At 33.7% G+C, this 26,773-nt stretch overlaps 2 protein-coding genes and 1 pseudogene across 19 annotated transcripts; 2 read left to right on the top strand and 1 right to left on the bottom strand.

Moving 5' to 3' along the window:
• Nucleotides 1-38: 38 nt before the first annotated feature.
• Nucleotides 39-12,410, top strand: LOC107606362 (uncharacterized). Of its 4 annotated transcripts, XM_088491452.1 has the most exons (19): nucleotides 39-156; nucleotides 1,009-1,091; nucleotides 2,935-3,019; nucleotides 3,098-3,194; nucleotides 3,598-3,688; nucleotides 3,873-4,019; nucleotides 4,256-4,435; nucleotides 4,535-4,597; nucleotides 4,999-5,145; nucleotides 5,240-5,314; nucleotides 5,454-5,510; nucleotides 5,586-5,714; nucleotides 5,814-5,870; nucleotides 6,025-6,084; nucleotides 6,342-6,401; nucleotides 6,505-6,943; nucleotides 7,066-7,988; nucleotides 8,118-9,335; nucleotides 10,558-12,410. In XM_088491452.1, exons 7-19 carry the CDS (start codon nucleotides 4,258-4,260, stop codon nucleotides 12,231-12,233), a joined length of 5,082 nt encoding a protein of 1,693 aa, XP_088347578.1. In that variant the 5' UTR covers nucleotides 39-156; nucleotides 1,009-1,091; nucleotides 2,935-3,019; nucleotides 3,098-3,194; nucleotides 3,598-3,688; nucleotides 3,873-4,019; nucleotides 4,256-4,257; the 3' UTR covers nucleotides 12,234-12,410. The 4 variants fall into 4 exon arrangements, with proteins under 4 accessions (XP_088347578.1, XP_088347579.1, XP_088347580.1 ...); XM_088491453.1 differs by lacking the exon at nucleotides 6,025-6,084; XM_088491454.1 differs by lacking the exons at nucleotides 6,025-6,084; nucleotides 6,342-6,401.
• Nucleotides 12,411-19,038: 6,628 nt separating this feature from the next.
• LOC107606365 (pentatricopeptide repeat-containing protein At5g57250, mitochondrial-like) lies at nucleotides 19,039-26,469 on the bottom strand. 15 transcript variants are annotated; one of them, XM_088492037.1, is made up of 5 exons: nucleotides 23,015-26,469; nucleotides 22,625-22,765; nucleotides 22,127-22,215; nucleotides 21,543-21,635; nucleotides 19,039-21,082 (listed from the first exon to the last, which is right to left on the bottom strand). In XM_088492037.1, exon 1 carries the CDS (start codon nucleotides 26,333-26,335, stop codon nucleotides 23,111-23,113), a length of 3,225 nt encoding a protein of 1,074 aa, XP_088348163.1. In that variant the 5' UTR covers nucleotides 26,336-26,469; the 3' UTR covers nucleotides 19,039-21,082; nucleotides 21,543-21,635; nucleotides 22,127-22,215; nucleotides 22,625-22,765; nucleotides 23,015-23,110. The 15 variants fall into 15 exon arrangements, with proteins under 15 accessions (XP_088348163.1, XP_088348165.1, XP_088348166.1 ...); XM_088492039.1 differs by having other exon boundaries at nucleotides 19,039-20,978; XM_088492040.1 differs by having other exon boundaries at nucleotides 21,543-21,629.
• Nucleotides 19,558-20,939, top strand: LOC107606366 (aspartic proteinase CDR1-like; annotated as a pseudogene).
• Nucleotides 26,470-26,773: the final 304 nt, after the last annotated feature.

Genomic DNA, 26,773 nt, shown 5'->3' with positions numbered 1-26,773 from the left:
GCATCACTTTATAGTTTTTATCTCCCATTTTCACACTTCTTCAAAGCACCAAACCCCACACCCCCCTCAGTATTACCTTCCAGGCTTCCACAGTCACGAGCTCATCACAAACTTCACTCTGAAAAAGAAGAATACAACCAGTATTTTACAATACAAGTAAGTAATTTAGTTAATATTATTATTAGTTAATTATTCAAATAATTTTGTATGCTGAAAGTATATAATTTATTGATATTGTTTTCTAGTTGATCAGTCTTAATAAGAGCAGTTGCTAGTTGTTAGTAACAGTTGTTTAGAGAAAAAGTTGTTTAGAGAAAAAGACAAATAGGTCCCTAACCTTTTGCTCTGCGGATATTTTTGTCTCTGACCATTAAAAAATACTTTTAAGTCCCTAACCTTCACAAAATTTGGACGGATCAGTTCCTCAGTCCAAATGTTTCCGTCAGAAACTGATCCATCCAAATTTTGTGAAGGTTAGGGATTTAAAAGTACTTTTCAATGGTCAGGAACAAAAGATCAGAGACCTATTTATCCTTTTCTCAAATAGTCTTGTTAGTTAGTGTTAGTGTTAATGTTAGTTGATTAGTATTAATTAATGAATTAACATGTAATTAATTATTTTAAATCCTATTTTAAAATAGAATTATTATTATTAGCTGTTGGTATAGTGGTACTATATATTTTTTAGTAGTAAAATTGTTAGCATATTTTGTTAGTAATTTTAATTTTACTTTAATTATTTTTAAAAACAGATTTATTATTTTCAGTAATTCTAGCTTTATTTAATTAATTTAATTATTTATTAAAAAAACAGGTTTAATTATTAATTGTTCGAATATAGTTTTAGTAATTTTTGTTTTATTTAAAAAATGTGTTGAGAAAACAAAATTAGTATTGATTATGGTTAGTATACAATTTTAGTAACTGTTAGTATATTTTTTTAGTTATTAATCTTTGCGATAAATATTTATCAAAAAAATTATTATTAATTGTTAGATTTTTTTGCAGTGTTAAAAAAAACAAAAATAGGAGATCCTAACATCACACGTTCTGAAGACTACATTATAGAGTATCTTGACAATCTTTTATATGTAAGTAATTTAGTAATTACCAATTAAGTAATTATGTTAGTTATTCAAATGAGTGATTAATTTTTTTAATTGTTAATTGTGTTTATTCAAATTTAGTAATTATTGTTAATCATATTTATAATTATTATTGTTGTTGACGTTGTCGTTGTTATTCTTAATTATTGGCTGTTATCATTATTATTTTCCTTTTTTTTTTTTTTGGCTTCTAAAAATTAGAACTTGCACACGAGATACTTAACTTAAATTTACTCTGAAGGGTGGAATAATAGTTAAAAAAGAGTAGCTTTTACCATATATCTCAGATTAATAGGATTATAGCTCATTGCTCCACCATAGATGCACTGGTTAAAATGTGGTGGCGTCTTAAAACGTACACTTTCTATCGTCCACATATTGAGTGCAGATTACATTAGAGGATGTCGTGATGATCCTTTTATATATAGGAATAATATATGTTTTTTTTTTTTTTTTTTTTTTTACCAAAGATATGAAGACTCGAACCCGCAACTTCTTAGATGAATATGGGGAGTTTATGCCATTTGAGCTATTACTCATTGGCTAGAAATAATATGTGTTATTAGCAAATATTAATGTTAAGTATATCAATAATTACTAAGTTATTGATAGGGTTCTACAAGTAATCAAGTTAATGAATTAATTATTAGTATTACTATTTAAGCTAGAAATTAAAGACATAATTTATCGTTTTAAGTAGTTATTTCCAAGTAAGAGTGACCGCAACTGGATATAAACTAAATTAAATAAATAAATTTTTGATTTCTTAATTATTTCCAAAATAATCTATATAATTCTTAAAACCAAAAATTATATCGTAGTAAATTTTGTGGTATAATATAATGATATAATGTGGTATAGTAAAAACTAATTCTGACAATATATTATATATATTAATTATAGTATTTACTTAAGTATAAATTTTTGATAAGGTATAGAAAGCAAATACTTTTTCTACATGATTTTGATATATTAAATAAAAAATGTAAATACAAAAATAATATATCGCCATTCAAACAAAGAATGACTCATATAAATTCTAATTCGCAAAATAATTATTTTCATCCAATAAATTTCTACAATTATTTATGTAAACTAAAGAGAATGAAATTATAAAAAAAGTAAAATAAATTCAAATATTTTTTGTAACAATTCTTTTTAGTAGCATTAAATATCATTTGACTTCAAAATTTATAATTTAATTTCTAAAGTTAAATAATCTAAAAAAGATATAATATATATGTTATTTGTTTCGTAACATGAAATATTTTATAATAGAATAATTATTTAATGAACAGGGTTAATGACAAAAAAAATAGGATAGTTTTTCGTATAAAATAATTTATAAATAAAATTAAATTCATTAATGAAAAAAATTCTACTAGAGGTTATTGATCAAGTTTATTATTAATATTAATTATAAGGTAATGTTAGTCAAGACTATTAAATGAATAGAGACATGTAAAAAAAATTTGAAAAATTAGAAATTTGATAAATTGAAGGAACATGGTTTATGAAAATAGAGTAATAGATGAGATGTTAATTTCTAATTGTCGAAAAACTTGTGCATCAATCTTTAAAATATATAAAATAAATGTGACTGGCAATAAAATAAACTGCCGTTAGCATAGGACATACAATTATATATTAACGGTGACTAATGAATTTTATTTAAGATCTTTATGAGGTTATGCACATTACGTCTAGCAAAATGAAAAAGAGCCTGTGCGGTCAACTAATCTAACTAAACTAATGGCTATTTAGGATTATCTGAACAATACACTTTTTGGGATTGTGGGTGAGAGATATTATTTTCCATATGCATCAGCTTAGGCTTTGAAGAGAATTAGTGAAAATGCAACCCGCACAATGGCAATACTGAGCTCACTCTTCTAAGACAAACGACGTATTAGGTATGTCATCTAAACACCACTACATCAATATTCAATATGCCACTAACAACATGTTAAGCAACAACCTGGGACATGTAGCTGTGCAAAGTTCACACAAATCAACACGAGATAAATTGCATACCTGTTTTCTCCGAACTTAGGATTGGATAGTCAGACAAATCAGGCCGATAAGAAGGTCAGGTCTTCCTTCTTCCAACCAGAAAGTTTCATAAACCATAGGTGGTAGAACACCTCTTATAGGTAGCGTTTATTTTGAGGTACTGGGATAGAGACTGAGAGACTGAGACTCAGTATTATGTTTGTTGGCTCAGAGACTGGTACTAAAATTTCTGTCTCCGTCCCTAAAATTTCAGTATTTCAGTACCTCCAAAAAGTGAGGACACAGGGGACTGAAATTTTTAGAGACAGAGACTGAAACTTTAATAACATTTTATACCTAAAATACGCTCATTTCAATTAATTAATTCCAATTTTACCTTTTGTAAAAATTAAATTAGAGTTTCATTCTTGTTTTAGTTTCTGTCTCCCACTTTACACCAAACAGAATACTGAGATTTGTTTCTGTCTCTGTCTCTTAGTCTCTGTCTCTCAGTCTCAGTCTTTCAGTCTCTGTCTCTCCACCAAACACTACTATAGAGATCCAAATCAACTCAAGCAGCAATCTTGAAGGTAAATATCCTGAGCAGTATGTAAAACTAAATGAATTTACTACTCACATTCATTAGTAGCACAAATTATTTACCCGCATTGAACATGAATTACATTTTCGAGTTAATACTAAGTGGATATAGCTCTTTAGTAATGCTAAATGTTATTAATAGAGATTGTTTCTTCACATTTGTAAAATTTGCAGTTCATAAAAGGGGAGGCTACTCTAAGAATAAGAGGAAGGTGGATGAAGACTGGACCGACAGATACACAAGTCTATCAAACAGAGAAGTGAGAAGTTCTGCATATGCTGGAACCAGCCTACATAATGTAGACGTTGACACTACATCAGGTGAAGAACGCTAAATAGTATATAATTGATGTATGTAGTTTTAGTAACTTACTACATTATGCTACCATGGAAGTCTAATTCAACAATATCATAAGTTGAATGGATGTATAGGCGAGATGGTCTTTGATTAGATATATTATTAGACAAATGAGCTGCCATTGTAGATTGATATTGAAAGCAGGTCATCAAGACTTTAGTTTTTCTCAACGTTAAGGTTCATATGATGACTAACACAGGTATGGAAGCAGCTGCTCGAAATATTTCATTGGAACAGCCACATAAGACTATGGAGAACAGCAAAAGTCTTGCTTTTAGACCAAGGGTTAACAATGCAGAGTCCATACACGAAAAGGGAAAGACCAAATTACAAACACAGGATGACCGTCCACTTTTGCTGAACAAAGAAATTTACAAGGGTAGTAGATCAAGCGATATTTATTTTGCTTTGGTTAATTATCAGTAAACAAATGTGAGTTTAGTCAATAACTAACTGTGAAACTTATTTGTTTTAATAGAGGACAAAAGGCATGCTAGGATGGAACGATCGTTGAAGATAGCTAAGAAGAGGAAGTCCTCAGGTGTTGTTTACCAACAATCAATACATCTTAGAATTTTAGAGGTTCCCATTTATTCTACTAAACTCGAATTGAAAAGTGAATAATTTTTTTAATGATAAATTCTACCATACATTATACATTTATCAAAGTCATTTATGACATTAACTAACTAAATTTCTTACATTTTTAACCATGGTGGAGAAGCTTATAAACATGCCATCCTATGCACAACAATTCACTCAACTCTTATGGTTGTTATCAATTTGTATAAGATTAATAGTACCTAATACAAGTGCTCTAACCGGTAGATTGAGTTATGAAATGGGATCCATACCATTTGGGAATTAATTTAACAATATATTGTGTTGATATGAGTGTTAATATATGCATAACTAATTTGAGAATAACTTGATTTTTGCCAGGTAATGCAAATTGTGCGGAAAAGTATCATAGAACATTGATATCAGATGATAAGGGAACGTTAATCAACCGAGAAAAATGTGATGGAAGATGTCAGAAATATGCAATGGCAGCAGGAAGCCAACAACCACTAATCCCACAAGCAAAAGGTAATTCAACAGTATTTTCAACTAATAATCAAAATATATATATAGCAAGCCATGTAGTTTGTGTAATCAAATTAATGACTTCCACCCGTGATAGCAAGACATGCTAGGATGGAAAGAGCACTCAAATTAGCTAACAAGAAGCTAAACAAAGTATCTCAGACTCAAATAGGTAAAGCCGAATTATTGATAGTAATCCCCATTATTACTTGATTCAATATTTGATTCACAAAATTAATATGATGTGTAGTTTATTATTACATCTAAGTGTATGCCCATTTCTAATGATAACTTAACCTATTTGGTAAAAGGAACAAATTATACAATTACATCCAGCAAATCTACCATGGATTGGACTCCAATGAAAGGTAAAACAGTCTATCCGAATATGAGTGATAAATTATTAGGACAAAAGTTGTTACAGTAGATACGGATAAATGCAGATTCAAGGGATGGTGCAAAACATGTCCTTATATGTGAACCAATCACAGATGCCAAAAATAATGTTCCAGCCACAATGGAAGGGAGAACTATTTCATATAATTCCGTGGACACCAATATGCCAATACAAGGTGAGCAACGGAAAACACTACACATTATGTTTTAGTGCTTGATTAAACAAGTTAAGTGAAGCATTCTTAATAGGTGTTTATTTATTAACATTATCACAGGTGCTGGTGATCACAGTATATTTAGTAGTGGTAGAGCATCACAGAGAACAAAATCAGGTACCATTTAAAGCTTAAGTTATGAAATTTTAATTACCAATCATTAGTTTAAAACATTTTGCATCGATTTAATTACTAGGAACAATTTTGTTAGCACATTGTTAATAAAATTGCTATAAATACTAAAATATGAACAATCTATCTATTCATGTAGGTAGAAAGGCAAACCAAAGGCGAAACAAAGACGTTAAAAACAATGAACCTACAAACAACAGTATGAGGCAATTTAAAGTCATTATTTTTATTTTTAAATTCAAATCATTATAGCACAAGGTCCAATGCACATGAAGGCATATGAAATAGACTTTGGTTGTTCGGTACTTTAAGGTTCATGGAGTTTAGGGTTATCATAAGGTTTACTTAAAAGGTTTTATTTAATCTAAGTACTTAATTTAGTAATTGAGTTTGTTATCATTGTTTAAATCAGACTGAATTATATAATTGATCCCTAAAAACTCTCGAATCATGCAGGTAAGAAGACATCCCAAAGGGCTAATAGACACGTAAATTCTGGTGAACAAACAAATATGGGTATATGCACATGGCAATTTATTTTCTTAAAAGGATGTTTGATCGAGGGTTAAAAAGCAGATAACATAATGATTTCTAACCTGTGATTTACTAGATTTTGCAGAGTATTTGCACATGGGATATGCAATGTATGAATGTGAACATTGTGCTGCTCTCTTTTGGTACGATGAGAGGTCAAATAAAAATTACAACACAGCGGATCCTAAGTTCAATTTATGTTGTAAAGGAGGGCAGGTGCAACTTCCACACCTACCAGAAGCCCCTAACGTGTTGTATGAGTTGTTGTTCAATAATACTCCCAAGAGCAAGCATTTTCGAGATAACATCAGATCATATAATAGCATGTTCCAGTTCACATCGATGGGTGCAAAGATAGATCGTGGTTTAAATACTTCCAGAGGTCCTCCTACATTTACACTTTTTGGGGAGAACTATCATTTAATGGGAAGTCTCATACCGCCAGAAGGAAACGTGGCAAAGTTTGCCCAATTGTATGTTTTTGATACACTAAATGAGATCAAAAACCGCTTGGCTGCTATCCGGTAAGTAGTAGGTGTATGATTTTATGTTGTACCATAAAACGCTTTCAAAATGTAGTACAAGTTTTGTTAGAGTATATTGCTATATTTAAATTATTATATATGTTGCTTTCATTGCTTTATAGGGGTGAAGATAAAAAAGAAATACATGAAGACATTGTGAGAGACTTAAAGAAGATGCTAGATGAGAGAAATGTATTGGTGAAGGCGTTTCGCATGGTTAAGGATTCGGTCGCTAAAGATTCAAATACCACAGTCAAGCTCAGATTAATCGGCAAAAGAGAAAAAGATGGTAGAAGATACAACTTGCCTTCAACAGATGAGGTCGCCGCATTAATTGTGGGTGACTTTGATATAGATAAGACTGATAGGGATATTGTCGTCGAGACTCAAAGTGGAAGATTACAAAGGATCAACCAACTCAACCCAGCTTACCTGGGATTACAATATCCTTTGTTATTTCCTTTTGGAGAGGATGGATACAAAGAAGATATACCTCTCAATAAACGTTATCAAAATGGTGGGAAAGGGCGCCAGGAGGTGTCAATGAGAGAATTCTTTGCATTTAGAATACAAGAAAGGTTATTTGATGGTTCCCCGTTGTTATATTCAAGGCGACTCTTCCAGCAATTTTTGGTTGATGGGTATTCGATGATTGAATCCTCTAGGTTAAACTATATAAGGCTTGAACAGGAGAAATTCAGATGTGAGATGTACAAAGGAATAAAAGAAGCAGTTTTGAGTGGGGAAACAACACCGTCATCGCGCGGCAAACGTATTGTATTGCCTTCATCATTTACAGGAGGGCCAAGGTACATGATTCAAAACTATCAGGATGCAATGGCAATTTGTAAGGCGGTGGGTTATCCAGACCTCTTTATTACATTCACATGCAATCCTAAGTGGCCTGAGGTGGAAGACTTCCTTAAGAATAGAGAATTAAATGCAGAAGATAGACCTGACATAGTTTGCAGAGCATTCAAGGCTAAACTGGATATATTGATTAAAGACATCCGAGCAAACAAAATTTTTGGCAAAGTTTGTGCAGGTAATGTTGATATTCGAAATTATAAGGTATTTAATTATACAAGTTGTGAAACAAATAATTACATGTTTTTTTGTTCGAGCCCCGAGATGTAATTGTGTGTATCTGATGGATAAATTATTATTCGCGCAGTTGTATACACCATCGAATTTCAAAAAAGAGGACTACCACATGCACATATACTATTGTTCTTACATAAGGATGACAAGTATCCAACTGCTGAGGACATTGATAAAATCATCTCAGCTGAGATACCGGATAAGGAGTTAGATCCTGAATACTATGAAGCTGTGGAGAAGCACATGATGCACGGTCCATGTGGGATGGCTAGGAAAGATTCACCATGTATGGAGAATGGTAAGTGTATACGTCGCTTCCCCAAGAGATTCGTTGAGTACTCAACTGTCGATGATGATGGGTATCCAGTCTACAGACGCAGGGAAGATGGAAGGACTATAAACAAGTCTGGAGTTGATCTTGATAATCGATATGTGGTTCCACATAACAGGCTACTATTGATGAGATATGGGGCTCACATAAATGTTGAGTGGTGTAACCAATCAAGATCAATTAAGTATTTGTTCAAGTACGTTAATAATGGCCATGATCGTGTAACAGCTTCGTTCTACAAGAGTGCCACAGAGAATGCTGACCTGGACGAACACGACGAAGTCAGCATGTACTATGATTGCAGGTACATATCTCCCTGTGAGGCCGCCTGGAGAATCTTTGGTTATAACATACATTATAGAGATCCATCAGTGGTAAGACTAGGGTTTCATTTACCCAATGAACAAAACGTGGTATTTAAAGACCATGAAAACCTTGATGATGTGCTGAGAGAAACATCCGTGAAGGAATCCATGTTCCTAGGATGGTTTCAAGCAAACAAGGATTATACAGAAGCAAGAACACTGACGTATGCAGAGCTCCCCACTAAGTTTGTATGGAAGGCAAAAGAAAGAGTATGGTTGCCCCGAAAAACACATTTTGTGATTGGAAGAATTTTCTATGTGCCTCTAGGATCAGGTGAAAGATATTATTTAAGGCTTCTACTCAATTTCGTCAAGGGACCAACTTCTTTTGAGGATATCAGGACTATAGATGATGTGGTCTATGCTACTTTCAAAGACGCCTGTTATGCACGTGGCCTTTTAGAAAATGAAAAGGAATATATTGAGGCGATCGAGGAAGCCAGCCATTGGGGTTCAGGAACATATTTGAGAAAACTCTTTGCGACACTTTTGTTTTCAAATTCGATGGATACACCAGAACATGTTTGGCAAAAGACATGGACTCTATTATGTGATGACATACTTCATAGGCAGCGAACACTTCTGGACAATTCAGGTAGCATGAAATTTATTTTACTCCAATTATGCATATTATACTCACTATGGGACTATTTTTTTAATACGTGAATATTTTTGTTACCTTGGCTATGTCACATTGGCATAATAAGTTATAACAAGTAGACCATTGATGTTAATATATTTACAGGGAGAAAAAAATTAACAATTTGTATAATAGGCTAGAACGAAGCATCGCATGACGTCCATATGTTGGGATAATTAGATGACGAAGATGTTAACTAAAGCCATATATGTAGTATTTTTTGCATGAGAAAAGTCATTTCGTTACATTATCATTAGAAAGATTTTTATGGTTTAAATTCACCAATGAAGTTTCTTTTATAATATTACAATTGTCAGTAGTGCCATTATATTAGTTAATTCAAATATCTAAATTGAAATGGTGCTTCATATTATTAAATATGTCAGCTAGGCATGATCTATGATTTGGCTTTTTTAAATAACTCGCATTTTTGACAAGTATATGTTGATTTTATGTCTTCTCTTAAGTGGTTAAACATCATAATAAACTAAAACACATGAATTTGTGTCAATATTTTATATAGGCAGTGGCGGAACTAGAATTTTATAATTAGAGATGACAAGTTCTTAAAACTCATGCTAAATCTACAATTTTTTTAGTTTTGGTTTTTTTTTTATAATTAACTTATTCTAAAAGCAATTTCTAAAATTATAATAATAAAAATTATAGATATTGTATTATGTTTTTAAAGCATTGAACAGACAAAAAATATGTATCTCTGCTAATTTATAATAAAATAAATTATTTAGTCAAATTCTAACTTAAAAAATATTATTGTGGACATAAAATGAAGAGAAGTACTTAATCTTATTATAACAGTTAACAAAACTAAAATAATATATTTTTAGTAATAAATATTCAATCATTATTAAAAAAATTAGTATACTCTATATAATTATTATACAAATAACAAAAATATGTTTAACAAACTCAAAAACCTAAAAATAAATAATTAATAACTGAATATTTTGATGTAATTAAAAAATCTAAAGGGGGACTACGGCCTACACTGGCCCTAGTTGGTTCCGCCACTGTATGTAGGGAAAGAATGCGTGTTTGATTTTAATATAACAAGAAAACAAATTGTCGATATACTGTTGAGTTATGACAAATTAGGATATTTCTAATGTGATCAACCACTTATTCGATCATGTTAATTTTTTCTGGCTTACCACAGATTTAGTCCTTACTGAAGATGAGTTGAAGGAGTTGACACTAATAGAAATTGAAAAAATTCTGAACAGCTATAACAAGAGTCTTAGGGATTTTCCACCGATGTCAATTCTGGATATGAGTCAACTTAATAATCAAGTGTATGTTGATGGGATGAATAGGCTAATTTGTGATGAGCTCCGATATGATAGAAGACAACTAGCTTTAGATCATGCTTCTTACATGCAACAACTAACTGACGAGCAAAGAGTTGTGTATGAGCAAGTCATACAAGCAGTTCAAAGCGGCAAAGGGGGCGTATTCTTTTTGTATGGTTACGGTGGAACAGGAAAAACTTTTGTTTGGAAGACATTAGCATCTGCACTGAGATCAAGATCACAAGTTGTACTAACTGTTGCATCAAGTGGGATTGCATCTCTTTTACTACCCGGTGGACGGACAGCACACTCACGATTTGCAATCCCACTCAATTTAGATGAATGCTCAACATGCAATATAAAACAGGGCAGCGCATTAGCTGATTTGTTAATAAAGACTAAGCTAATTATTTGGGATGAGGCTCCTATGGTGAATAGATTTTGTATTGAGGCACTTGACAGGACAATGCGTGATATATTAAGATTCAGCAATCCAAACAGCCTTGATCAGCCTTTTGGAGGGAAGACAGTGGTCTTCGGTGGTGACTTTCGACAAATTCTCCCAGTAATTCCTAAAGGGACTAGACAAGAAATTGTTAACGCCACTATAAACTCATCGTACATATGGGATAGTTGCAAGCTGTTGTCATTGACCAAAAACATGCGATTGAAAGCAGGTGACTCCCACACAAACTCATCCGAGTTAAAAGAGTTTGGTGACTGGATACTAGGTATTGGTGATGGTAGCCACGGAACACCAAGAGATTGTGGTGAGAGGATTGAAATCCCAGAAGACATCCTGGTTAAGGATTGGGATGACCCAATAGAGACGATCTGTAAGGTAACATATCCAGAACTATTTTGCGGGAAAAATATTGATGAACATATTGAAGATAGAGCGATACTAGCACCAACATTGCAAATAGTTGATGAGATAAACAACTACATGATGAGCTTAAATTCTACTGAAGCACAAACATATTACAGCTCAGACAAGGCATGCCCAACAGAATCCAACAATGACTTATTGGCATCCATACACACACCAGAATTCCTAAACACAATCAGATGTTCAGGAATTCCAAATCATGAGTTGACATTAAAGGTTGGAACCCCTATAATGTTACTGAGGAATATAGACCATTTTGCAGGATTGTGCAATGGTACCCGCCTGGTTGTCACTAGGCTTGGGAAACACATCATTGAAGCATGTAGCAAGGTTGGAAAGAACAAAGGTCAGAAGGTGTTTATTCCTAGGATGACTCTAAGCCCATCGGATCATCGAATTCCATTCAAGTTCCAACGGAGACAGTTTCCTATAATGGTGTCTTACGCAATGACTATAAATAAGAGCCAAGGACAATCATTGTCAAAGGTTGGTTTATTACTCAAAAAGCCTGTTTTTACTCACGGCCAGCTTTATGTCGCAGCATCTAGAGTAACAAATAGGCAAGGACTGAAGATACTATTGTGCCATGATGCTAATAACCGAACAGAGACAGACAATGTCGTATTCAAAGAAGTTTTTAGGAATGTTTGTTGAAGAGGGCATCTTACAACAAGAAAGTTGCTTAACTCCGTGTTAATTTTGCATTAAACTGAGGCGAAATCATCGCATCAAATAGGTACTCCTTTTGCTCTAGTGTAGACTATTTAATTATGCAACCTTTAGACACATTTATGATATTTAAGTAACTAACTCAGGCATGTATCACTTAAATCTTAATTTGATATGACAGAATTTACCTGGTAGAATGATTTCCCTTAAAATTTGGAATCTTTTAACATCCTATCCCAACTGACCTGAAAAAACTAATAATCATTAGCCAAAACCTAGCCATGAATTGTCTTAAAAAAATTTATTAGTTTACAACCATAGTCTTATTAATTAATAATCAATCTGAAGCAACAACATATCCTTTTATTAATCTTCTATCAGCAGGCGTGAAATTCAATAGTAGAATTTTGGATACAGAGGATTTTGCATTTCATCACAAAAAATGGCAAAGGAAAATGGAATAACATTATGCAGAATATAAACAAAGTTTGGACTATATTCAAAAATATATAAGTAAATAAATTGATACTCACCTTCAAAGGCCTCCTTATAGCGTAGTAGTGATTCTCTAGCAGCTCCACGTCTTAGATACGCCTTCACATTCTGCAGAAAACATAAAATGAGCTACACTTGACAAAACGGATACTTTTTATAGATGTATAAATATTAAGATTGTTAACACACAGCCCAACAGACGTGCATTAACAAGAAAAAGAATACAAGCAATTTCATAATCTCAAAGATCCCAGGAAACTATCGGAATATGGAAATGAACATTATGATCATTATGAAGAAAAACAATTAAGCAATGAAATTAGGTCCATTTGAACTTCTCTGGTAATTGCAAAAGACAGATGTGCATTAGGTAACAGGATGTTACCGGTAGTTCTGAACATGTTAGAGGGTACTGTAACACTTTAAATAGGTTATCAAAGTTTAGAAAACAAGATTTGTAAAAAATGCTACTGTAACATGGTTATCTTCTCACATTCTTATCAATCAAAATTGCATTATTGCACTATTCTTCTCCCAGCTGAAAACTGCATAATTTCATGTGAAACCGTTTAAATAAAGAAATGGACAAAATACCAATTGGCAAATAGGAGAAACCTCATACTAGGCTAACTTTAAGTAAGCAGCCGCTCGGTTACAGTAGTAAGTCGCATTCATGCCATTCAGTTTGATAGCCTCAGTGTAGTAATTAAGTGCCTTATTCCACTGGCTTCCTTTAAACGCTGCATTTCCCTGAAGAATACGCCTTTTATCAGCTTATATCATATTATCCACCTTGCACATATAATGCAAGCTGCTGCTCTTAAAGTAGCAAGATAGAACAAACCTTCTCCTTTAGAAGCTCAGAAGTTTCAATGTTGCCATCGGTATCTGGTAATGGCAAAGAATAGGAGGCAACACTAAATTGCTCTTGAAGAGTTCAATACATATCCAACACTGTATCAAGCAGAAATTTATCAGCCCCATGGAATGAGATGAATGAAACATAAACACAACCACCATTATGAGAACCTAATGGAACTGTAACCTGCAACAAAAAGTATAAAAGTTAGCAAGCAGCTCAAGCAACGTTTCAGAACAAATGAAACTGAGAAAAGGAACAAGATCACCTCTAGCACCTAAAGATAGTAAATTACTTGACAACATCCAGACACGCTAGCAATGCTCGACAATGCAAAAGTTCTGACATGAAACTCAGAAGACAGCCCTTACTTTGTATTAAGCTTTAATGGACAGTTTGCTACAGAAGGAATAACAAGTATTCCATCATCTTGAGGGACAACTAACCAAAATCAGGATGTGTTTAATTGGATGGGATGGAAAGTAGACTTGCCAAAATTTTTTGGTCATTTCGTTGTAAAAATCAGAGATCTAAGTAATTTTGGCATAAATAATGAAATCCATGACAAGTCATCCCACTTATTCGAAAAATTAAATAACAACAGCTTACGGCATTTTATTTTCTGTCTCCAATGATAGAATTAAGATTAACATCACTAAAACATTCAATATTGATAACACTAACTATAGAGCACAATGGATATAAATAAAGAATAAATACACATTTTATAGTACCTTTAGTAGACTTTGAAATGCAGCTCGCATCTCAGTCCGAACTTTATACAAGGTTTTTATATTATTATGAGTAGCATTAAACTATTAATAGCAGCAAAAACACGCTCAAGAACATCACGACCTAATTTGGCTTTGATGGATTTGACCCAATCTTCATGATTGGTTTTAAATTTATATCTGAAATCAGATGAAGAAACACATTTCTAGAATAAATACATGCCATAATATTCTTTGTTTCTTATAGACAGAATATAAAACAATATAAGCATGTAAATACATCACACATCATTTACACACCACAAAGCATTCTGCAGTTACGAAAGAAGTAACCATTCATTGCAAAGTACGGTTCTTTTGAAACTAAAGTTCAAAATTGTTTGAGAGAAATATCCCAGGCAAAGGCATCAATTAACAAACAAAAAAGTTTTTCTAATATCAAAATGAAGAATAGATAACCATATGGTACAACATTGTCTACTACAATAAACTAAATCACAAAGCATATAATAGAATACCCTTGGGTTGAAAGCATAACTGTAGAAAGAGCTTTCAATATAGATGCTGCATCTTCTTGGTCTGTTCATGCTGGATGAAGCTTTAGGCTGGGCACTTTAGAAGTAATGTCCAAAGGATGAAAATTTTTCAGCGCCAACAAGGTGTTAATCAGCACTTTAATACTCACCTTATCACACAACAAATACATTGTCATTTAAACAAGCGTTGGTTAAGGGAATAAGGAGAGCACATTGCAAATTACAATTAAATTTAGCCAAGATCTGAGATTTTTTATATGTGAAATACTTACTATGATAATTAATTAATACTTCAACCCCCGTCTTTTCATTGTTGAACTGGATACCAAACAGTAATTGCAGCACACCAAGTTCAGATAAATCGGGTTTAGCTTATTTTGGGGCAAAAATGGTTGTTGGCGCTGAGAATTTGAATTACTGATACTCTTTTTTGGGAAAGAAACATACTTTTTTTTTATTGCACCTAAATGCCTTCTCATTGGTTGGTATGGTTTAAATATCTTTCTCTCTCATTGGTTGGTGCACCTTAAAAGTCTTTCTCTTAAATTTTATGTTAATTACTAATGGAGAGGATATTTTTTTTTTAATTTAATTTGGTCTCCAATTATATAATTTGTTATATTGTAATGTTTTAGTATATTTTTTGTGTGCTTACGTAATCCAATCAATTTTATTTTGTAAGATTTAAAAACAAATAACAAAATAAAATATTAAATTATTCCATGTTAATTAATTAATTGTTAAATATCACGTAACAGCCATATGATTTTTCGTTAACAAAACAATCAACTTGTGCATTTTGTGGATTTAAAATAAAAAACACAAACTTTAAACAAAACAAATCTTAGAATTTAATATATTGACTTAAATTAGTTTAAAATTTTATTATGTCATCTTTACTTCATATTTTTTTTGTGATGATTTCATCCAATAATTATATGTCTCCTGATCGAATAAAGAAATTTTTGGTATATCCGTTGCTTACACTAAATTATTTTATCAGTTTGAAATAAGACAAATGATTATTATGAAAAGAGTAATTATCAGATTTTATGTTTGAATCATCAAATGGCCCGCGCGTAGTGCGAGTTATACACTAGTCTCAGATTAATAGGATTATAGCTCATTGCCCCATGATAGATGCACTGGTTGAAATGTGGCGTCGTAAGACGTACACTTTCCATCATCCACGTATTGAGTGCAGATTACATTAGAGGATGTCATGATGATCCTAGGACTCCAGTATCATGGCCAACCGGTGATTAGATCACCTGATAATAGTACAAGTGGACTAGAAAATAAGTGTCTAATGCAATTTAGCACATAATGTTACCATAAAGGGAGTGACATCAACTTGACATGGTTTCGCAGCCTAACGTGATAATTACCTTTGACTAATGGGGTTAGTAAGAAAATATATGTAAAATGTCACATAATGTTACTATTTGAAACAGCATTATTCTATGGAAAATCAAGAGTCATCGTGCACTGGAAATTTTTGTCATTGCTTCGATAGTTTTCTGGCATTAAAAAGTTCAATTGAGGTTTCGCATATTTTGTATATATGTACAGATTATTGTGTCGAGTATCATGATATGATTGCAAGGGCATAGATGATTTTCTAGTGCTGCTCCATATGTGGGCATGAGTATAAATGTCGTCAATAGGGTCTTTACTGTTAGATATTAATTTTCTGCTTGTATGTAGGTAAAATTTTAATTTGACGTGATTTTTAAATATTTTTTCTTTTTAATTACCTTCTGAAATTACAATTATGTGTTAGGTAGAATGATTATCAACCGAACAAAATTCAATACAGACATTGAACAATCCCTTATGTGAGGAGAAGGTTGGATGATCTTTCCTCGAATGAACTATGTGTTTTGTCATTTGTGTTTTTTACTCATACTGCAGTTGATTACTATTTATAACATTGTACTTTGATATATATTTTTTTTCTATGGGATGCATACAACTCACGCCCCTTCCACAATATATGATTCTTTACTAATTCTTTTAATTTGTGTATATCCTATTTTATTGTATAAATATTCTTAAATAATTATTTCATATATGTTTTTAAATAATTTTTGAACATGAATTATAGTTTTTGTATAAATATTTTTAATAATTATTAAAAATATAAATATATATAATTAATAAAAAAAGACCATGTTATTATAATATAATAGTATAATTATAAATAGACTAACTAAAATAGGAGTGTTATGCATTGAATAAAACAAATACCTATATTGTTATTATGTCATAATTAGGATACATTAATGGAATAATAGAAAGAGATAAATATTGAAGAAGCCATGTATATGCTCGTTTATCAACAAATATGTATGGCTATATTAATAAAAAAATATAAAGAAAATTTAACAAATTTAAAATATAAAAAAAAAACACAAAGTAAGATAATAAGAGAACATAGTTAAAATACGAATTAAAAAAATGGAGCTCCTGATTACATAGTATCATTTAAAATAACAAAATAATAGTAGAATGATAAAAACAAATTAACATATATAAAGGAAAAATAAGTACCAAAAAAATAATTTTGAGAAATTTAAAATAAAATATAAAATATAATAATAATGCAATAATTTTTTTAAAAAAATAATGCAATAGTTAGCTTCCTATTAGCGGTAATAAATAAAGTAGTAGATTATAGATTTTAATTTTTTGTTTTTACTTTTGTAAATATATATAATCCATTTGAAAATTAAAAAAAATGATTAACTTGACAGGTTAAAATAGAATTATGGTTTGTCAAATTTAAAAAAGAAAAAAGTATAGTACTCCTCAATAAAAGGTATTTAAAAGATGAATTGTACTTTTACAATCTTGCTCTTAAATAATTGTCCATTTATGATTAAAATTGTTTTATTTTAAATAAATTTAATTGAGCTTAAAATTTTGTTATTATTAATTTTTACCAAAAAGAATTTATTTTATTAACATTGAAAATCAACCCCAATATATTTGTATATATTTATATGTATATTACATATGTTTTCAATAAAGTAATCAATCATGCACCAAAATAATCGAAATCATAACACAAAAACATCAATCATTAATCAACTAATTTACTTTTGTGCCTTTATTTATATTTGATTATAAATGTGAGGGTAATAAAAAATCAGATGATCGGACAATAAATATTTGATATCCATATAAGATAATTAAATGTTCTATATTTTATAGGGTATTAGTTAAAAAGGAAAAAAATAGTTAATATTGTCTAATTCTTTTAAATAGTCAATTATTTAAGACTAATTAAATTTTAGAGAAAAGGACAAATAGGTCCCTGACCTTTTGTCCCGCAGACATTTCCGTCCCTGATCATTGAAAAATACTTTTAAGTCCCTGACCTTCACAAAATTTGGACGGATCAGTCCCTGACGGAGACATTTGGACGGATCAATCCCTGATGGAGGCATTTGGACGGAGGGACTGATCCGTCCAAGTTTTGTGAATGTCAGGAACTTAAAAGTATTTTTCAATGGTCAGGGACGAAAATGTCCGCGAGATAAAAGGTCAGAGACCTATTTGTTCTTTTCTCTAAATTTTATAAATGCAAAATATTTATAGCCTGTAGAAAGCTTCGTTTTAAATCCCCAATCCCCCCCCCCCCCCCAAAAAAAACAAAAAAAATGTCACCTTTTAATTTATTTGTCATATATCAACTGCTCTAAACAAATGTGTACATTTTGTTTCAGATACAATCACACTCAATGCATGTTCAACTTAAATCCATACGAGTAAAGTATCGTTTTTGTCCCCAACGTTTGGGGTAAGTCTTATTTGTGTCCCTAACGTTTAAATCGTTCTATTTGTATCCTTAACGTTTATAAAAGTGATTCAATGTTATCCTACTATCAATTATACTAACAAATCAAATTATATTTTTCATTTATTCTTACTTGGATGTATTCATTCTCAATTAAGTCTCACTTGGATGTGTTCGATTTTAATATTATACCCACTATTTGTGTTTAGATTTAATTATGTCCCTAGAAAAGTAAATTATGTAAATGTTGTAGGAATTAGTTTCAACATTTGATGAGGTATTTTTCGGAGTAGATCATCGATTCTATCCCAGACATTTGTATTCTAACTTCAAGAAGAGATTTTTAGAACTCAAACTAAAACGCTCATGATGTCTAATTGACGGCAAGATAACATTGAATCACTTTTATAAACGTTAGGGATACAAATAGGACGATTTAAACGTTAGGGACACAAATAGAATTTACCCCAAACATTGGGAACAAAAACGATACTTTACTCGATCCATATTTATTTAGAATGCAATAATCAAATGTCAATTGAAGTCACTATATACAAACATTTCCCTTCTTAAAAATATCATCAAACCATAACACATGCTCCTTGTTCTCCAGAATTGTTTGGCAGAGGATGTATTAAACAAAATGTCACAACAATCATGCATTTCCACTTTTGAAACCTCTCTTAGTTTACAAACCTGCCATCAATTTTCTTTTGTTCAAATCATACCTGCAATGCAACCATTTCAATTGGTAATAGAGTAATGACTTCAAGCTTATACATATACATATTAGACAAAATCCTTGTTTACTATATATATTGTTAACATGTCTTAGAAAGTTGTATCTACAACTTGCCAAAAGCCATTTCAATTAACTGAAGGTGGAATGACACTTGTCATTGAAACTTCGATTCTTTTGTTACTAACCTTCTCAACCTGGTGTTTCTCAATATCTATCAGCACCAATTCTTCAACAACCACATCCTTGGCTAAATTACCAAATGCTACAACTGCAAAACCTAAAAGATTGGTCACCAAACTCATTCATCAAAGATCTGTTCACCATCCACACTACAACCAAAGTGAAACAGCCAAAGAAAGGATCGAACTCGACATCCAGCATTCCATTGCACGTGTCATGTATTTGCATGCGAGGATTGAAGGAACTATGGCCACCAGCGACCATAGGACTCAACTTTCTCCCTCCTCGTCTGGTAGAACGATAATGGCAAATATCTCGGTAGGCCAACCTCCCACCCCACAGCTAGTTGTGATGGACACTGCCAGCGAAATCTTCTGGATTATGTGCAACCCTTGCACGAATTGTGATCAACATTTGGGTCAACTTTTTGGCCCTTCAAAGTCTTCCACCTACACCCAATTATGCAGGACACCTTGCGGCTTTCGAGGCTGCAATTGCCACCCCTTGGATAGGTCACCGTTCAGTATCACTTATGCAGACAATTCGTCTGCATCAGGAACCCTTGACTATGAAACGCTAGTCTTTGAGACATCTGACGAAGGTTCCATTCAAATACCAAACATAGAAATTCGGGTGTGGCCGCGCCACTGTGTACAATAATGATCCAGGGTATAATGGAATACTAGGACTAAACGATGCACCTATGTCTTTGGCATCACAAATAGGCCATAAATTCTCTTACTGCATAGGAAGCCTAGCTGACAAAAGTAGTAATTACAACCAACTGATCCTAGGCGAAGGAGCAGATCTTGAAGGCTATCCAACCCATTTTCAAGCTCTTCGTGGCATGTATTACATCACCATGGAAGGCATAAGTGTAGGAGAAAGGAGGCTCGACATTCCTCCTGCAACTTTTGAGATGAAAGAGAATGGCGCGGGTGGTGTCATCATTGACACAGGGTCTACGCTCACCTACCTACCTGATGATGTGCAAAATTTACTATACAAGGAATATCCTTGGCGGGTCCTTTAGGAAAGTTATAATCGAAACTTATCCCTGGCTATATTGCTATTTGGGGGTTGTGAGTAGAGATTTAGTTGGATTTCCAGTGGTTACCTTCCATTTTGCTCAAGGTGCAGATTTGGCTTTGGACACTGGAAGCTTCTTTGAACAGCTCACAGACAGCGTATTCTGCATGGCTATAGGTCCAGTCAGTGCGACTGGCGTCGACAACCGATCTTCTGTTATCGGCTTATTGGCTCAGCAGGGTTACAATGTTGGATATGACCTTGTTAACCAGATTGTTTACTTTCAAAGAATTGATTGTCAACTGCTTAGTGGCTGATGGAAGTCTATGCATTCCAAAACGAAGCGACCAAATTTCCTGTTAAGCATTGAATGAGAGCTCAGAACCAAATACTTCTACACTGATGTCAACAGCAACTGAGCAAGGCCATGCTATTTCTCAAAAGTGCATCATAAAATTAACTGTTGAAAAATACAATGGGCATTAGAACAATTGATTACTAAGCGACTATTGGCATCACAAAGAACAAAGTGTTACATGCTGTGCGTGTGCATGTGGCCATGTGAAAAGTAACAAGGACTTATACTTACAGGCTTACAGCAACAAAAACACGGTTAAAGAAAAACTGCCATGTCCCTAAAAGTATATTGCATACATACTTTCTGAAATCAATTGAATAAAAGATAATATGGCAGTGGAGACTCAGAAAACTAAAGAACCAAATCACATACTTCTGATATCAACATGTTAACAGATAAAATAAGAAGTGCAAACCATAATCTGTCTCACCAAAAGCTCAAACTCACAATGTGACAACATATTATAACAACCTGAGTATAAACTAGTAACTGTGGCAACATAATGTGGAATGCTGTGCACCGGGCTCCCTTTCCCTTAGATTTATGATCTGAGGCAACATACCTGTTTGACAAAGTAATAAAAGAAATTCTCTATGGCCTCACGAGCTTAAGGCAGAAAGCCAATGCTTCACACCGACCCAATCAGAAGCTAAATCTTGCATATAAAATAGAGGGTTTCAACTTCGGAACAAGGGGAATTCCCTCCAATCAAAGAATGGGCTAAAAATGGAACCAAAATTAAGAAGGGTATAAAAGTCTTTTCAAACATTTAGATACCAAATGATTTCCAATCAAATACATAGGAAAATGACAAGATCTGGCGGAAAAAATAAAGTAATACCCAATTTGATCTGATCTATAAATGAAATCACTTCATTCTTTTCTTTAAATACCCAAAAAAGAAAAAGAGATCTGATTTAAGAATGAAATCATTTCTGGTTCTTTGTCATTCAAAACTCCTCCATGAAGGGCAAAAGGCATTAGGATTAAGGTAGATTTCATTTGTTTGAAGACAACCATTCTCTGGTTAAAAAGGAAGTTCAGGCAGGGAGGGAAGAAGTGTAAGGAAATGAAAGAACAAACTGAAAATACAACTCAATCCACTTTAAAATACTAAAAAAAATTGTCTCCAGAAAAAGTACTTACATTTGATCTCCACAAATGCAGAGCATGACTTTTTTAATTTCAAGCTTAAAGCAGCAATTAGCATGTAATCAGGTGCCTGCTCCTATTATCTGTTGTCATAAGAAAACATTAAGCATTCTTAAGTGCAAATCCTTTACTACATAAACATATGGTGCCTGTAAGTTATCGAAAGACATGAATGCACCCATGTCATACTGATAATGACCACACTTCCTAATCCACAAAAATGCTACGAAAGAGCTGTGTCTCTATATGTTCATTTAGAACCCAAAAGAATTTGCCTCTTGTTTTTGTATAGAAGTACTATCTTAGCCCACCAATATGTATATGCATTGCCTAATATTAATTAAAAACCAATAGAATAAAAATTAAATTTCATCATCCTCCTGGCCTACGTATCTAAAACTAAAAAAGAAAAGTTCAATTGTAATAGTGAAGCTCTTAATTACGTGCAAAGGTTTATAACTCAAGTTAAATCAAAGTTGAGCATGTATTTACCATTTATATATCTTACAGGTCAGATACGGATCCCTTGCACTCCAATTGGCACCCTATTGTCCTTTTCAGACTGGTTGTGCGGTCAAAGAAACTGGAATGACAGAGGGCTAGGACATCATTTTCTCGTTTATCTGGTTGATGCTGCAATGAAAATTTGAGAACTTTTTTACTGTAGCGAGGACTATAAAGCTAATCCGAGATAATCAAATAAAAAAGGGCAATTGTGAACATAACAGTTGAGCAAGGCAAGCTTAAGTTGTCTAAGAAGTTATGAACTTGTAAAAAGGTCAAATCAGTCTATCATATGCTAATGTTCTGTAATACTTTGACCTGAAACGAATGTGATTATAAATATATACTGAAAACTTAATTATGAGGAAAAATATATACCTGCAGATGTCAACTGTGTGATCTCTCCTGGCATTAAAAATAGAGAATTTCCCACATTGAAAGAATTCATTTTCTCTCTTCTTTCTTATGTTCAGCTCATCGACTTAGGTGGGAAAGCATTCCCTTAGCTACTTGATTAGCTTTCTGTAGCTCCCCTTTGGCACAATGTGTGGCAATCATGGAATAATAGAAGTCAAAGTTGAGTGGCCGGGACCTTGTCACATGACTATCATTATTTATTGTAAGATCACTTTCAACGCTAGCATCACAAGATCCAAAATCCAAACCGGTTCTACAAGAGGAGGATAGAGGCCTTGAAGATTGTAAACCAGCGTTTAGCTCAGAAATGTTCCTCTGTGCGTGAGCTCCTTGATTATATGTAGATAACCTTAGAACAGGATAAAGTGTGCTTGCAATTTCATTAAGAACTGTAAGGGCTTCTTGAATACTTCCTTGCTCACACAAAATGGCAAGAAAGCCACCTATTGACTCATTATCAACCTCATTGTTAACTATGTTAATTATCTCTTCAATATTCTTCGATTTGAGCATTTCTCTCAAGACGCTCCTAGCTTCTTCCATCCGTCCCTTTGAACATAAGCCTCTTATCAAGTACAAGAACCCAAAAAAATCAGGTGATACATCCTTCCTCTTGAACTCGTAATAGAATTGAAGTGCTCCTTCCATGTTGCCCTTTTGGCAATGGCAATTTATGACAGCACTAACCGTCAAGCTGTCAGGCTCAATATATTTTGTCTCCATATCGTTTAGAAGCTCGAGCGCATTCTCTAATTGACCAAACTTTGAAATACCCTCAAGTAGTGAATTGTAAACTTGTGTTTTTGGTTGAAAGCCCTTCAGGACCATTTTACTGAAAACATGCTCAGCATCTACCAGATATCCCTCCCTACTCAGTGCATAAATTAATGTGGCATAAGTTATTTCAGAGGGTATCAAATTAAGTTTCTCCAATGAATCAAATAGCCGAAATGCTTCAATAAGACGTCCCTCATGGCACAATCCATTTATTATAGAATTATATACAACTATGTCTAACGTGATCCCTTTCTTTTCAACAAAGGCACAAAGATCCAATGCTTTATTGAGATATCCTCCCTTGCATAAGGCATCAATCAGATTGGCATAATCAGCATACATGACTTGTAAACTATCTTGAGTCTTTACCACAAGCTTATATGCATCTAAAGCTCTACCTTCCTTTATCAGAATCCTGAGGATGGAGACCGGAAGGGTGATTGGGTTTTCCATAAATTGAAGGGCACTATGAATATCTTTTAAACATAGGTAGCATGCTAGTATCCTTCGCATCATTGGATCAACTAGGCCATATTCTTTTAGAAAGATATTCAATAGGGGCAGCATGTGCTCCCTATTCCTGTTACTAAGATAGCTTCTCAAAATAGAATAATAAGAGTTTCTTGTAACGTATAAACCTGTCTTTCTCATCATCAAGCACAAGCGATATGCATCCTCAAGAAATCCTCTTCTGCACAATAAAAAGATCGCATCATTACATACTGACTCATATGAGTCTTGGCCCAATCCTTCCATTGTGTAAACTAAATCTAAAACCTCTTTTGCACCCTTTTCAGTGAGAATTGTCCTCATTAGCATCCTAAATGTATATCTACTTAACTCCAGTCCTTTATCATTGAGTTCGACTAATGCCTCAATGGCCATTTCTACCATACCCTTCTTGCAGAGGCCATGAATAATACTAGTGTAGCATACAGGTGAAGAGAATGATGTTTTTCTGAAGTCGTCAAACATCACAAGTGCCTCGTCAATTCTACCTACCTTGCAATACTGATCAATCATTGTGCAATAAGTAACAGAATTCGGAACCAGGCCCATTTCTGGCATTCCTTTGTAAAGAGCATAAACATCTTCAAAAGCCCCCATCATAAACAATGCTTTGATCAACACATTGCACATTATGATATCCATGGCGATTCCAGCTTCTTCTAGTCGCCTCTTTGTCTGCAAAATCCCCGGAGTGTTCTCTTCTTCGGTATAACCGTGCAACAATGTGCTGTACGTAATCACGTCTGCAGCCACATCTTTCGATAACTCATCTGCCTCAGATGTCCTCCCGAACTTGCACAAACCATTTATTATGGTATTATACGTAACAACACTAGGACTAACCCCTCTTTTCTCCATTTCAACAAATAGCTTAAAGACACTACCAAAATCTCCAATCCGACAATACCCATCAATCAAAACTGCATACACAAACTCATCCAACTCAATTCCCAACTCACCTATCCTCTCGAAAACACCACGTGCTTCCTCAAATTTACCCTTCTTACAATAAGCAGATATTATTGCAGTGTAAGTGACCTTATTGGGTCTCTTCCCTTCCTTTATCATCTTAGCCAAGATCCCGAATGACTTCTCCACATCGCCTAACTTCGAAAACCCATCAATGAGTATAGTATAACTCACATAATCATGATCGATACCCTTCACCACCACCATTTCCCTCATCTTTCGAAAAACCTCCACCAAGTCATTTCCTTTAACATACCCACAAACCCAAACACTATACAAAACAACATCCAAACCGATCCCATCCTCCTCCATCCTCCTAACCATACCACAAACCTCATCAAGCCTCCCCAACCTAACAAGTGCACCAACAATTGCAGTTAAAGTAACCAAGCCGGGCCTCAACAGTGCCCCAGAACCCACAGCATTGTCATAAAACCCTAACGCAAGTTCAGGCTTCCCAATCCTACAAAACCCAGAAATCACAGAGCTACAAACAAAATCATCAAAAGGGTACCTTACCCTATGATCTGTCATGATCTCCAGCACCTCCATTGTCATGCCTAGGTCCCCCTGAGAAGAGAGCCTGTGAATAAGAGAAGAGAAAGTGAGAGGAGAGGGCAAAACGCCACCGTTTTGGAGGCAATAGCGTAGAAGAAAGAGTGCCCTATGAGGGTCATGGTGGGTACGGATGAGTGTGTCCCAGATGCGAGGATGGGAATGGGTGAAGTGAGTTAAGATGAGATTCTCGGCATCTTGGAAGCTTCTAGAATGGAGGAGTGCCCACGTGAGGATGGAGTGGGTGGTAGGGTTAGTGGGGATGAGTGTGGCAGTGGTGAAGAGGTGGATGATGAGGTTGAACTTGCGGTGGCGGAGGAGGGAGAGGAGGAATATGTTGATGGATTTCAGGGTTGGGGTGAATCCACGCTTCAATAATGTTTGGAGTGAATGGTTCTTTGAGGAGCACGAAGAAGAAGAAAAAGAAGAAGAAGAGGAGGAGAATGGTCTTCTTGTGTAGAACATGTTCATGGGAGGGAATAACGGTATTCAGTCAGAATCGAAGATGGTGAAGTGCAACTGAACTCAACATGAAACTCTCTCAGCCTAGCCCAGTTTTGGTCGGACTCTCCAAATAGGCAATGCCATAGTTGGACACAAATGATAGTTGCTTCCTGACCAAAAAAGGAAAAAAAATAAATGATAGTTGCTTGAATTGTTAGAAAATGGATCCTCTTAATTTTTTTTAACAATTGAGAGAGTAAAGTGTAATCTCTCACTATTAATTGTTATAAGTGAGACCAAGAGAAAACATAAAAGAAAGTATATTGAAGGGTTATACATCACACTTTACTTTTTGTTATGTGTCATGTCGAGGATGTAACTTTGACAAACCAAAAAAACACATAAATTCTTTGATAGAGAGCTTTTAGGATAGAAACTCAGGGAAGTTAATTTCATGTAAAATTG

The sequence above is a fragment of the Arachis ipaensis genome, chromosome B6 (genome assembly GCF_059453495.1).
Source record: "Arachis ipaensis isolate K30076 ecotype BB chromosome B6, ASM5945349v1, whole genome shotgun sequence".
Classification (NCBI taxonomy): Eukaryota; Viridiplantae; Streptophyta; class Magnoliopsida; order Fabales; family Fabaceae; genus Arachis; species Arachis ipaensis.
This window is presented reverse-complemented; position numbering and strand designations above follow the sequence as displayed.

Excerpts from the sequence above, each read along its gene's own strand:
- LOC107606365 (XM_088492029.1), bottom strand. The coding sequence starts at position 26,335 with ATGAACATGTTCTACACAAGAAGACCATTCTCCTCCTCTTCTTCTTCT.
- LOC107606362 (XM_088491452.1), top strand. The coding sequence starts at position 4,258 with ATGGAAGCAGCTGCTCGAAATATTTCATTGGAACAGCCACATAAGACT. Across the intron at positions 5,146-5,239 it reads ACTAATCCCACAAGCAAAAG|CAAGACATGCTAGGATGGAA; the intron begins GTAATTCAACAG and ends CACCCGTGATAG. Across the intron at positions 6,402-6,504 it reads TGGTGAACAAACAAATATGG|AGTATTTGCACATGGGATAT; the intron begins GTATATGCACAT and ends TAGATTTTGCAG.